Source organism: Pinus tabuliformis, chromosome X (genome assembly GCF_031772625.1).
Source record: "Pinus tabuliformis cultivar Carrire ecotype Pingquan chromosome X, CPIR1, whole genome shotgun sequence".
Lineage (NCBI taxonomy): Eukaryota > Viridiplantae > Streptophyta > Pinopsida > Pinales > Pinaceae > Pinus > Pinus tabuliformis.
The window spans coordinates 762,464,261-762,478,900 of record NC_142308.1 but is presented as its reverse complement, the minus strand read 5'-3'; the positions used below and the strand labels follow the sequence as shown (position 1 = coordinate 762,478,900).

At 40.9% G+C, this 14,640-nt stretch overlaps 1 protein-coding gene across 1 annotated transcript; it reads left to right on the top strand.

The window, feature by feature from the left end:
• The first annotated feature begins 6,162 nt into the window (after positions 1–6,162).
• Positions 6,163–7,501, top strand: LOC149142089 (uncharacterized). Its single transcript, XM_089451403.1, has one exon. The coding sequence runs from the start codon at positions 6,341–6,343 to the stop codon at positions 7,499–7,501; it is 1,161 nt and encodes a 386-aa protein (XP_089307529.1). The 5' UTR covers positions 6,163–6,340.
• The last annotated feature ends 7,139 nt before the right edge of the window (positions 7,502–14,640 follow it).

Genomic DNA, 14,640 nt, shown 5'->3' with positions numbered 1-14,640 from the left:
ACTACCTTCCACCTCCCTTTTTGAAAAAGATTTTGAATTCCACCAATCGTACATCCATAAGGCGTGACACTTCCATATCCATTTTTCACAGCAAGAGTTCTTATTCATACATCATGCATTTACTTACATCCATCCATTTTCCTTGTCATTACCATTCCCCTTCATTTTCGCCAATAAAACCCTGCTTGAGTCAAAGTCCTAGAGTCTAAGTATCATTGAACAAACACCTAGAGGCTTGCATGCCTTAATGGCAAGTACTCTTGCCAATGAACAATGGGAGTACATTAATATCCCTTGTCCGTTGGATCTTGTAGGTGACTCGACTACGACAAATTTATTTGTACCTACCAAGATGTGTTCGGCATCCTGACTCCCATTGGAATCAATGGTGGGAGCTCTTGTGTTGGCTAGGGGCATTCATTAACAGCCACTGAGTCAACAACTTCTTGCTGTGTTCGACATCGACACATTTAATCACATAGTAAGATTTGTGACATCGAGCGTTGAAGACTTGAAGACCCATATTTTGTAGCAGATGAAACCAATTTCTTTTCATTGTTTTTCAGTTTGTCATCACTTGAGGACAAGTCAATCAATAAGGTTGGAGGGAAATGTAACTTATATACTTTGTATACCTTCCAAGCCTTATAGATTTTCATCCATATTTAGCAGACTCATCGGATTCATCATCCAGCAGCAGATACAACTTTCAGCCATGTTCAGCAGACTCCTCAGATTCATCATCTAGTAGCAGAGGATCAAGTAGCCGATACGAAAATACAGCTCCATCTTTCATCCACAACTTGAAGAAAAAGCTTCAGAGCAGAATTGTGGCAGCTGGACATGCATGATTCATCCACCATTTTCCCAACCAAGTAAAGAAGACTACGAACAACAGTTTTTGCAGCCACATGTGCACAACTCTCATCCATTTTTGGAAGGGTAAGTTAAGGTATGATATTTTCTAACTTTTAACCATTAAATTCCTTGAAAAGTTAGGATAATAATTTTTGGAAAAACTTCACTTCCTTTCCCCTTCTTTTCCCCATTTCACATAACTGCCCAAATCATCCGTTTAAGGGGAATGATACATTTACATACATGCTTTGTCACATTCATATCCACAATCATATATCACATTCTAAACCCCACGTACCTTCAAAATATATTCACTATTACATGAGCATACAAATGGCTTTGTCAAAAGTATTTAAAAGTTAATTGGATGCCAAAACAATCATGGTTGTTACACAAGAACCAACCATGACGCATTCCAACAAAAATACTCTTCCATTATTACATGAGCATACAAATGGCTTTGACAAAAGTATTTAAAAGTTAATTGGATGCCAACACAATCATGGTTGTTACACAAGAACCAACCATGATGCATTCCAACAAAAATACTCTGCAATAAAAATCACATTATCAATATGCAAAGATCATACATTGAATGCAACAAACAAAATATGGTTGAAACACAAGAACCAACCAAGTTGTAGTTCATCAAAATAACGCTTTGCAAAAGTTATGTAAATGATATCATGCAGAGTTTAAGCCAAAGCTCAAAATGTAATGTAATAGATTGCATGAGGACATGCAATACCTTGAGTTTGGGGGAGATGTTGGGCCTCAAAATAGTCCCTATTTTCACTCGATTATTCACCAATACCTTCACATTTTACCTTCATGTCACCTCCATTCCACCTCCATATCATTCCATTTACCTCATTATTGGGTTATAACTATGCTTTTCCAAAGTTTATTAATTCTTAACATTTTTAAGTGAATTTATGGCTAAACTTTAGAAAATAATATGCTTATACTTATACCTAACAATTAGAATGAGTTTGTTGACATGTGTAGGTACAAAGGAAGCTTCCAAGGCATCTTTATGTGGCCTTGAATGATCAAATTCGAATTTGATAAGATAAGCCTCATGGAAAAGATCATGATCTCATGGAGAAGATCATGGGCCTCATGGAGGAAATCATGGAGGATAGGGTTATGTGTTTAGATGGTTGAGAAATATATGGAACTAAAAGAGAGATTAGTGGATCATCATTATGAGTTTGTTATCTCATCTCATTGTATAAATAGGAGTACCTCCTCCATTCCAAAGAGAGGACTCTTAGAGCATTGTATCCAACTTATGATGGAATAGAATAAAGCTTCATTTTGCATATATTTCTATTATGTAGTTATAGATATAAGTTGTACATATATTTCCATTATGTAGTTTTAGATATAAGTTGCTTTAATGTAGTATATGGAATAGCTTGTTACTTTGTTCTTAGGAGAATTGAGCTCACTCTAGAAGGATCAAAGCAACATGTCATTTCATATTAGATCTTATTTCATTTAATTGCTTAGATGTTTGATGTTTGAGGATTTGTTTGTGATTGATGAATGTGTTTTAAATTAGAATCTTATCAACACATGAGAGAACAACCAAGGGTCTAAGTTAGGCTCTCTCTCTATTTGATTTGCATGATAATTGAAATTCATTCTTTTGTTTTTATGTTTCAAGTATCATATGAGGAGATAACCAAGAGTCTAAGTTAGGCTCTCTCTCCATTGATTTATATGGTAATTGAAATTCATTCTTTTGTGCTTTTATGTTTCAAGTCATTTCATTTCTTATGCTTATGAATGAATCTTAGTTTAGTTTGGATTAGTACATGAGAGGACAATCAAGAGACTAAGTTAGTCTCTCTCTCTACTTGAATCTGAACAATAATTAAGTTCATTCTCTTGTCTTCATTTCAAGTTTTTAGTTTCATGTAATCAATGATTTCTCTATGATACAGTAGGGAAGGACAACCAGGACCTCCTAAGTTAGGAGCCTCTTCCCTTGCATATTATATTGAATCGTAAATAATTTAGCTAGACATAGAGTTAGTTGCCTACTCTTGCATATATATTGCTGGCACCATCACAAGCTTACGAGTTTCCCTGGTTGATAGTTTAATGCAGCAATTTAAGCCCAATAAATTGCCCAACATTTTGGTGCCGTTGCCGGGGATGGTGCTAAGGGATTAGGCATTAGGAATTTAATTCAGTACTAGTATTTTTCTTTAGACAAAATAATTTGTGAAACCTGGTGACAGCAGGCTCTTCACAAAGGAGTTTAAGTTTGAGTTTTCTTGTATTTTAGTATTTAGTTAGTTTTAAATTCAATCCTTTTTGAAACCCCCCCTGCATAAATAAACACAAATCAATCGATTAGTATGCTCTCTTCCTGCGCTTCGTGCGATCAGGAAGATCAGAAAATCTATTGATTTTGTTCAAATAAACATACTCTTGCTGGAGAACTAATTTACAAAAAGACAATAAAGAATTTTGTGAATGAAAAAAAAAACATCTTTAAATTTTTTAGATGAAATTTAGTTTTTTAGTTTTAGATTTAAAAAATAAAAAATTTTAGTTTTTAATTTTAGATTTAAAAAAGAAAACAAACAAAAAAAAATCCATAAAATAATAATAATATATGTATCAAATATACACATATTATTATTAAAGAAAAAAAAATTAACCATTTTCTTTGTTTTTGTTTTTTTAGATATTTAAAAAAATTTAACTTTTTTTGTTTTCTTAGATATTTAAAAAAAATGCAAAACATTAATAAAAAAATAAAAAATAAAAAAGTTAACCATTTTTTGTTTGTTTGTTGTTTTTTTAGATATTTAAAAAAAAAAACTAAAAAAAAAAATTTAACCATTTTTGTTTTTTAGATATTTAAAAAAAATATATAAAAAATGCAAAACATTAAATAAAAACCACTGAATTCGATCAAATGGACCGAGAATGGGACTGAGACAATTTTATCTTATTGCAGGCGTTCATGGCTATTGCGGCGCATCATTTCTCCGTGACATGCCTGCGTGGAACGCAGGAGAGCTGATTTTCCTTGCGATTTTGCACATGAGGCTAGCCGAGGCCTTGGATTATTGGGTACATCGTGCGTTTCACATTGTGGATATCCATCTGAATCTGCGACCGATTTTCCAAACTGCCATTTCCATATCTGACCAAGAAGGCCCCCAATCCATCCATTGCGCCGACAATTCTTCTTAGACAAAAATCGAGAAATCATGCAGTCTGTTGATCCACTTCGACAAGGAGAACCTGGCCATGGCGAACGAGATCAAAGAATCCCTGGACGGAAATGACGTCGAGCGCAAGATTGAGGCTCTAAAGAAGGCCATAATGCTCCTCTTGAACGGAGACACTCTCCCGCAGCTCTTCATCACCATAGTCAAATATGTTATTCCCTCAGAAGACCATATGATACAGAAATTGCTCCTCCTGTATTTGGAGATCGTTGACAAAACTGATACCAAGGGCAAGGTCCTGCCTGAAATGATCCTCATTTTCCAAAACCTCGGAAATAATTTGCAGCATCCCAATGAATACATCAGGGGGGTTACCCTCAGGTTTCTGTCTAGGTTAGAAGAGAGCGAGCTGATTGAGCCTTTGGTACCCTCTGTTTTGGCTAATCTAGAGCATCGCCATCCCTACATTAGGCGGAATGATATTTTGGTGGTAATCGCTATATACATGTTGCCGCAGGGAGAGCAGCTGCTTGTCGATGTGCCAGAGATGATAGAAACGGCCCTGGTGACAGAGCAGGATTTGTCTGCAAAGCGAAATGCGTTCTTGATGTTGTTCAATTGCGCTCGGGTGCATGCGATCGGTTACCTTATTCAGAACCTGGAGGCCGTGCCGAAATGGGGTGATTTGTTGCAGATGGTTTTTCTCGAGTTGATCCGGAAGGTCTGCAGGTCGAATCCTGCGGAGAAGAGGAAATACATCAAAATCATCATTTCGTTGCTGAATTTGTCATCTACAGCTCATTGTACGAGCACATGAATGTGTAATTGATGGAAAATAAAGCAGGTGCAATCCTAGTTCTTGGCAGGGACCTTGTAAGTAGTCCCGAAACTGATTTATCCACTTCCTCCTACGATCACATCGCTAGAAACATCAGGATTTCTTCCTGAAAATTTGGGATTTGCGTTATTTTCTCCTGATTTTGCAAAGAAAACAAGGATTTTCATTAACTTCAGAGGATTTTGTGAGGAAGCTGCCGTGACCGAGGCAGTAGCAAGCGGTTTCGAATTTCATTGTTATTAAAAACAACTACGTGGTCTTGAATGCCTACGATTTCTCCAGTGACTACGTGGTGCACAGCGATGGGTTGTACCTAAAATACGACATCTGCTATGTGGAATTTAACCGATGAGGGTTTGCATTTTCTGTTTACAGAATTGTGCCATGAAATTTTGACACCTCTCGATGTACTGTCGATGGGGCATTCTCAGATTATACGGTTCTATTGATTTCCTTTCAGAGAATTCTGAATTGATCTTCCACCGAACACTTATCATTTTCCATCGAACCTACGATGTGATTATCTTTGGTTTCATTTGAGGGTTTGTGTTGGAACCGCCATTTCAAATAAAAACGAGGCTTAGCGTGCCCCTCAACCAAATCATCTCATTGAATGTGAAAAGGAAATTAATCTGCCCATGCACCTTGATGATTGAGTTTTCAGGGAGGTGATCCAGCTATTGACATTGCGAGCGGTGGGAGATTGCCCTCCATATCTGGGCTGACAAGGAATATATCTCCATCATTACTGCCGGCGGTTGTGAGCTCTACGGTTGTGAAACATTTTTGCTTACGAGTCTAGTTGCAATCGCAGCAAGAATCGATCGATCTGGAAGAGTTTCTGGACAATACCCTGTTCAGTTTCCCTTTGGAATAACAACAATGGGTCAGCAACCTGTTAGACGAGGCATTCCAGGACAAAATTTCGATCCCCTTCCACGATTTCAGAAACGATTATGCACCAGCTTTTGTTGATGAAATAGTGTCGAATCCGTAGATCTCCAATGGCGGTTCTGCAACAGCAAGTGGAATTCCAAGGCTGTACAAGGAAGTGTAAGTGATGTACAAGGAAGTTCTTCGAATAATAAGCAAAGTAAGAACAATTATAAAAATTTCAAGCAATCTGTTGCCAGTGATTAATCCAGTGAGCATTCGTTCAAAACCATCAAGACATATGATTCCATACATTCTTATTTATATAAGTTTATACGAGTTTGTGTTTTATATGTATGATTTATGTGAGATTCAATTCGGAAGCAAACCTTGACGCAGCAGTAGAAGGAAACGAGATATATCCCTGTGGAGCAGAAGGAAAACGGCAAGTGGAGGGAAACAAAGTAGTGGAGATAAGGATTATGGCAGATTGGTGCAGATGTGAATAGATGCAGCTTGTAAAAGTAAGGAGATTGTGGAAGTATGGCGGAGACAGAAGCGAACATTGGAAAGAATGCCAAATCATCTTGTAAGCTTGATTTTCAATTTCCTGCTCAAACGCCGCTTACTTGCACCGCTGCTACTCGAGGTCTTTCAGCAGAGTGTGGAAGAGGTGAATTTGAAGGGAGAAATCTTTGTTGACGCAGAATGGTTGGCATATTTGGGAGCTTATCGCCATTTGCGCCTTGCAAACCTAGCGGACTGCAAGGCGGTGAACAATTCTGCACTCTGGAATCTCGCTGGAATTACAACCTTGGAAGAATTGGATTTGTCAAGGTGTTCTAGGGTGACTAATGCAGGTTTAGAGCATCTTCTCTCTCTTCCGAACTTGAAAATCTTGAGTATTTCAGAGACTGGAATAAAGGCAGATGGAGTGGCTCGGCTCTCTGTTCTCACATCTCTTATGTCCTTAGACCTGGGTGGCTTACGAGTCACAAACTTGGTGGTTTCTTCATTGCAAGTTCTGACTCAGTTACACCAATTAGTTATGTGGGGTAGCAAGGTTTCTAATGAAGGGGCTATTCTCCTTAAAACTTTATCTAAATTGAATTGCCTGAATTTGGCATGGACAAATGTCACTCAACTTCCAGCATTAGTTTCTCTTACATCTTTAAACATGAAAAATTGTACCATTGAATCTATTCTTGATGGATTGGAAGAACCTGAAACATCATTAGTGACGCTACATTTCTCTGGGGCAAGTTTCATAGATGCCTACCGTGTGCTTTCTGGCCTTCATGCTCCAAATTTGACTTTTCTGGATCTGTCTCGATCATCTATTAACAATGTATCTTTCCTTGATGGTATGAAGAGGCTTGAGTGCTTAGATCTCAACTGCACTGGAGTGACAGACTCATCCATGAACTTAGTGGCTGAAATTGGAGCAAATTTAAAACATCTTAACCTAAGTAATACAAGAGTCACTTCTGATGCTTTAGCTATTCTATATCGAAATGTTCCCAAACTTGAATTCATTTCATTATCTCACACCATGGAGGATGACAATGCCCTTGCATATTTGGGTATGATTCCTGCACTGCGTAGCATCAGCTTGAGCTTCACGAATATCAATGGTTTCATTCATGGCGGGCCGAGGCTGTGTTTGAAAAAAAACATGGCGTACATGCAGATGAAAGCTGCAGCAGCCGGGATTCTGAGGAGATTTCAGGTTTGAGTGGTAAAAAAATCAAATGGTTGTGCCGACGATATCGCTGCTACTCACCATGAAGCACGGCCTCAATCCACTCCTCAGCATGATACTCACTGTGAATTTGGTAAGGCGACCGCCAACACTGCCCTTGATCTCCGACTCGTCCACTGGTTTTGAGTGAATAATGGCCGATAAAAGATGAATTTTGGCAGAATATATCTATATATCCTTTCTTTTATAATTTATTTTTAGAATTTTTCCTTATTAGGTTTTAATAAAAAATTTGTTGATTTTCAACTTTAAAAAAATCTCAACTTAAATAACAAATTAACAAATTTGTGTTTTTAATTTGTTATTTACAAAAAAAACTAACTTCATTTTAGATTTTAATAAAAAATTTGATGATGTTACAACTTAACAAAATCTCAACGTAAATAACAAATTAAAAAATATTTATGTTTTTTAATTTGTTGTTTAAAAAAAAAATAAAAATTATTTTAATATTTTCTTTTTAAAATTTGTTGTTTTAAAAAAATTCAAAAATAAAAAAAATAAAAAAAAAATAAAAAAATAAAGAATAAAAAAAATAAGAAATAAAAGTTCACAAAATTCACACAGCTTTGCAAATAAAAAATAGGATACTTGGAAACACATTTCGAAAATCGATTGGAGGATTCTCAAGATGATAATTATTTCTGATAGCTTTTAGTTGGCATCACATCTTTCTGTTCTATGCTTTATGATGCACTAATATGCAGGACAGAATTGCCACACACATGAGTTATCTAACACAAACATGGAGTATTATTTTTCACGGTTGTTTTTAAGATTGGATTGAAATTGATATTATGAATTGAGTTACTTTCAACACTTTGATTTTTCCTAAATCTCTTTTATTTGGTATGAAATTTTTGCGTAAGAATCATGAAGAAAATGCGCAATTCTTCTTGAACAAACTTATGTTTTCCTTCTGCCAAGTTTTTTACAGGTTACAGGATAACAAAGTGATCATTCAGGAGATTACATTGTGATGACAATTAGTCTTCCAAAGACTAAATTCATGAAAAATTATGAAGACAAATCCATCTCCACAACCACTACCTTCCACCTCCCTTTTTGAAAAAGATTTTGAATTCCACCAATCATACATCCATAAGGCGTGACACTTCCATATCCATTTTTCACAGCAAGAGTTCTTATTCATACATCATGCATTTCCTTACATCCATCCATTTTCCTTGTCATTACCATTCCCCTTCATTTCCGCCAATAAAACCCTGCTTGATTCAAATTCTTAGAGTCTAAGTATCATTGAACAAACACCTAGAGGCTTGCATGCCTTAATGGCAAGTACTCTTGCCAATGAACAATGGGAGTACATTAATATCCCTTGTCCGTTGGATCTTGTAGGTGACTCGACTACGACAAATTTATTCGTACCTACCAAGATGTGTTCGGCATCCTGACTCCCATTGGAATCAATGGTGGGAGCTCTTGTGTTGGCTAGGGGCATTCATTAATGGCCACTAGGTCAACAACTTCTTGCTGTGTTCGACATTGACACATTTAATCACATAGTAAGATTTGTGCCATCGAGCGTTGAAGACTTGAAGACCCATATTTTGTAGCAGATGAAACCAATTTCTTTTCATTGTTTTTCAGTTTGTCATCACTTGAGGACAAGTCAATCAATAAGGTTGGGAGGGAAATGTAACTTATATACTTTGTATACCTTCCAAGCCTTATAGATTTTCATCCATATTTAGCAGACTCATCGGATTCATCATCCAGTAGCAGATACAACTTTTAGCCATATTCAGCAGACTCCTCAGATTCATCATCTAGTAGCAGAGGATCCAGCAGCCGATACTGATCCAGGTGGATACTAGTGGCCACCTGCCAAGTCCACCTGGACCCCCACCATTGTCTTTCTCAGCATTTTCAGTTTTCTTAATTTTAGCACAGTTTACTATTTTTAGCAGCTTTTCGGGTCCTGAACTTCCGGAGTCGTTTTGAGGCCCTAAACGATGTTTTTTTTGGGAATCTGGGGCAACATGGGTCCATGGACCGATGTTGCCTCCCAAAGTGGTAGTAATCGGATAGATCTTTCTAACGAGCTATCGTACGCATCAAACGGAGATCATATGCCAAAGTTACGACCCCGGGAAATTGATGTACCAATTTACCCAAACGGGGCCCACAATTTGGCGTTTCATCTTCTAGGGTTAGGTTTCGGGATGTGAAGGGTTTTCCATTGTTTATCAACAATAAATAGGCCTTCGAGCCTCATTGTAACACAATTTAGAACAGTTCAGAGGCATGTAGCCATCACATCTCTTCTCAGAGATAAGCTACCATCGCCCTAGCTGGTTTATTTCCATTTCTGGTTGTAAGCATATTTAAGTATTTTCCATTAATGAAATGAAGTATTATTTCCGCTGCATCTTTGTGTATATGGTTATCTCTGTAATCTGTTGCATTCCTGTTTAAATCCGGATCAGTGGTATCAGAGCGGTCTGCTTTTTCTCTGTTTTTCTTTGCATGTCCCCAACAAGGTCGGGATATAAGGAGTTAGGGCTTGAACTGGTTGAACCTTTGCAAGACCAGCCTCGCAAAACCCGACGGCCTCCCATGGCGGACGAGAAGAAAGACGAGGGGGCAGGAGATCCCATCAAAATCTTGCTCGAAGAAGCCATCGAGCGACAACGGAACGCGATGATGGACAGCTTTGCCCAGATCCTTCAGCAGCTACCGAGAAGCGGCGCATCGGCTTCCAGCAGCTCCTCTGGAAACGCCACACCCTTTAAGGTACAAGTTAATTTTGAAATCCCCATATTCGAGGGTCAGATAGACGCCGATGCCGTAGATAAATGGTTAAATCTGCTGGAGGGTTATTTTTCTGTTCATGAATTTTTGAGTCGGGAAAAGATTGTTTTTGCTCTTCTCAAAGCAGCCCCCCACGTCAAGGACTGGTGGGAAACCTACTGCGAGCAGAAGGATGAAAGTACTGGCTCACTATTTTCAGCCGCACCCACCTGAGATTCATTTCAGGATGCCATCAAGGAGCAGTACTACCCTGTCAGAAGCTATGAGGATGAATACATAAAGTGGACCACGCTGCGGCAGGGAAGGGACCAAGACGTGCCGGAGTTCATCAATATTTTCCATACCCTTCGCACAAAGTTAGGTATCAAGGATTCGGAGCAACATTTGATACTAAAATACCGTGGCTGCCTGCACAAGTACATCCAGGAAGAAATACAATTCCTAAACATCCCCTCGCTCGGCGCAGCATACCGATATGCCGTCAAGGTCGAGCAGAAGTTTAAACAAAAGAAGCGAGACTTTGGATCTGCGAATCCAAAGCAGGGGAAAGGTGCCCCTAAACCACAGAACAAAGGACAGAGCCAAGGCGGGACAGCCCAAGACAACCAGCCGAAGCTGCCAGCAAAGAACAACGCCGCGAAGCCGAGAAAGGACACTGGAAAATGGTGTGAGTTCCATAAGAGCTCCACTCACAACACAAGTGAGTGTCGGGCCAAGCAGTCACTGGTGGCTGAGGTAAAGGTTTCAGAATCAGATGCATGTTCCGACTCTGAGTCAGAACCCGATAAGGGGTATGAAAAAGGGAAGCAGATCATTGATGCGGATCCCAGCGCCACTGTTGCTACCGCAAAGATCCAGAAAAATGAACCCGAAGATCCAGAGGAGGAGGAGCATCTCTTCCACTCCCAGATGTGGGTAAAGGGCTCCCCGATACAGTTCATTGTTGATAGCGGGAGTCAAAAGAACCTCATTTCAGCAGAGGTCGTGAAGTGGTTGGGCTTACCGACCACAGCACATCCACAACCATACACCATTGGGTGGCTTCACCAAGGGCGAGATCTTCGCGTGAGCCAGCAGTGTCGCGTTCCATACAACATCAAGCCCTTCACAGATGAGGCATTGTGTGACATTGCTCCCCTTGAAGTTTGTGATGTATTACTAGGACAACCATACTTGTGGAAGCGACATTCTGTGTATGAATCAAGGCCCCGTGTTGTTATTATTACATTGGGAAATAAGTTGTTCATGATACCAGAGGTAGCACCACCTGCCGCCATCTCTTTAATTACTGCAAAACAATGTAGCAAGATCATTTCCAAAACCAGGAAATTTGTTTTCCTGATGATACGCCCTCAAGGGAAGAAGAAGACAGTGGCCGCGGCCTCCAAACAGGGTCCCTCTACACGACAGCTACAGATGGACAAGATTGTGGAGGAGTACAAAGACATCTTCACCTCCCCGGCAGGGGTTCCTCTGCACTGTCAAGTCAAGCACTCCATCGATCTGACCCCAGGTGCGCCGCTACCCAATGGACCAATTTATTGGCGCTCCGTTCTGGAGAACGATGAAATCAAGAGGCAAATTCAGGAGCTCCTGTAGAAAGGTCACATCCGTCCGAGTTCATCACCCTGTGGGAGCCCGATCATGTTGGTAAAGAATAAGGATGGGACGTGGAGACTCTGTATTGACTATCGGGCGCTGAAAAGGATCACTGTCCGTAATAGGTACCCGATCCCGCGGATTGATGACCTCCTAGACCAACTAAAGGGGGCGAAATATTTCAGCAAGATCGATCTGAAGTCAGGATATCACCAGGTACCAATTGAACCCTCAGATGTGTGGAAGACTGCCTTCAAATCCAAGGAGGGCCTCTTCGAATGGTTGGTCATGCCTTTCGGATTGACGAATGCTCCTGCAACCTTTATGAGGCTAATGGATGACATCTTGCGGCCATTCACCAACTCCTTTGTAGTAGTATATTTGGATGACATTCTGATCTTCAGCCAGAGTTGGGAAGGGCACCTCCACCACATCCGACAGGTTCTCCAAACACTGCGGCAACACAAGCTATGTGCCAATTTGGAGAAATGCACTTTTGGCATGACCCAGGTTCAGTATCTGGGATACATCATTGATGAATAGGGGGTGCATGTCGATTCAGCCAAGGTCCAAGTCATTCGGGATTGGCCCTCTCCAACCACTCTAACAGAGCTCCGCAGCTTTCTAGATCTTTCCAACTTCTACCGTAGGTTTGTGCTGGGGTTTTCTCATATTTCTTGGCCCTTGAGTCAAGTCACCAAGGGAGGGGCAAAAGCAAAATTCTTTTGGTCTGAGTCTCAACAGAAGGCATTCAGGGAGTTGAAGGATCACCTCTGCACGACACCAGTGCTCGCGTTACCAGATTTACAACAACCATTTGAGGTCGAGACAGATGCCTCTGACTATGCTATTGGGGCAGTCCTTACTCAACATGGACATCCAGTGGCATATCACAGTGAAACGCTTTCAGACACAGTCCGGAAGTACCCCACTTATGATAAAGAGATGTATTCCATTGTACAGGCCTGCCGACAATGGAAGCATTACATTTTGGGGAAGGAAACGGTCATCCACACAGACCACCGACCCCTGCAGTTCATACAGACCCAAGGGAAATTGCAGAATGATCGCCATCAGAAGTGGTCTACATACCTGCAACAGTTTCACTTGAATATCAAGTATAAAAAGGGTAGCACCAATAATGTTGCAGATTGCCTCAGTCGACCACCGATCATCGCGCTGACAACCGTGCTCAACTCTTATGGGCAGGAGACTTCTGATTGGCCACTCCTCTACAAAAGCGACCCAGAATTCGGCCACACATACCAGACACTCTTGGAGGGTCGACATGTTGCAGATTTTCACCTCCAGGATGCCCTATTATGCCACCTCGGTCACCTTTGTGTTCCTTCAAGCGAGCGTGCCAAGATGATTTGGGAAGCACACTACAGTCGGGCTGCTGGGCATTTCGGGGTCGAGAAAACAGTGGTAGTACTGCAAAATTATTTCTATTGGCTGAATCTTCGACAGGATGTTGGGAAGTACATCCGATCATGTACTGCCTGTGCCATTGCCAAACCGACCATTAAGAAGCACGACCTCTATACCCCGTTGCCTACCCCTAGTCGACCTTGGGAATCCATCTCCATGGATTACATGTCAGGCCTTCCTTCCACTAAGCATGGAAATGACTGTGTTTTTGTGGTCATCGACAGGTTCTCGAAGATGGCCATTATGGTGGCCTGCAAGAAGAATATCACAGCAGAAGCCACTGCTAAACTCTTCTTTGAACGAGTGTGGGTGCACTTTGGGATCCCACAGTCTATCATCTCAGATCGGGACAGTCGGTTTCTCAGCACATTTTGGTCCAGTCTCTGGTCAATGCTGGACACGAAACTCACGAAGTCCACAGCCTTCCATCCTCAAACTGATGGCCAGACAGAGGTTGTCAATAGGATGATTGTGCACATTCTGCGCATGTATAACTCAAAGCATCCACGCACATGGGACGAGAGCCTCCCGTATGTTCAGCACAGCTACAACCGAGCTCTTCACAGCTCCACTGGCCATAGCCCTTTTCAGGTGGGTTTGGGATTCCAGCCACTATGCCCCATTGATGTGGCCATGCCACTTGCAGCTACTCACATGAATTCAGCTCATGTCCAGTTCGAAACAGATAAGGCCACCAGCTTCATTGAGCGCATCCAACATATTCGCCAGCAGGTCCATGACATTCTTGAGAAATCAAATGCCAAGTACAAGCAGCGACATGATCAACATCGGGTGCCACACAAGTTTCAGGTGGGCGACAAAGTCTGGTTTCATTTGCAAAAGGAATGCCTTACTGGAGCCTATCAGAAATTGAGACCACTCCGATATGGTCCTTACACCATTACTAAGGCTATGGGAGACAATGCATTTGAGCTCAGCATTCCCCCATTCCTTGGCCTGCACCCAGTGTTCAATGTGGACCGCCTTCGGCCATACTTTCCACCATTGCTAGACACATCCGACATTGCAGAACAGCTCAAACCCACATAATTAAATCCAAATTGCATGGAACAAGTTGCAACTGATCGAATCATGGACACACAGATCAAGAACACTAGCCAACAGAATATCCAACTATATCGAGTTGTCAAAGCAGGCCAACTCATTCAGCAGGGCAAGTGGCTCACCAGGGAACAAGTTCAGCAGAAGTTTCCTCATCTCATGGAGGAGCTCAACGCAATGGGGACCATTGCTTCCTAAGGGGGGAGGAATGATCCAGGTGGATATTGGTGGCCACCTGGACCCCC

What these genes read in the sequence shown, in the direction of transcription:
- LOC149142089 (XM_089451403.1), top strand. Translation starts at nt 6,341, where the DNA reads ATGCCAAATCATCTTGTAAGCTTGATTTTCAATTTCCTGCTCAAACGC.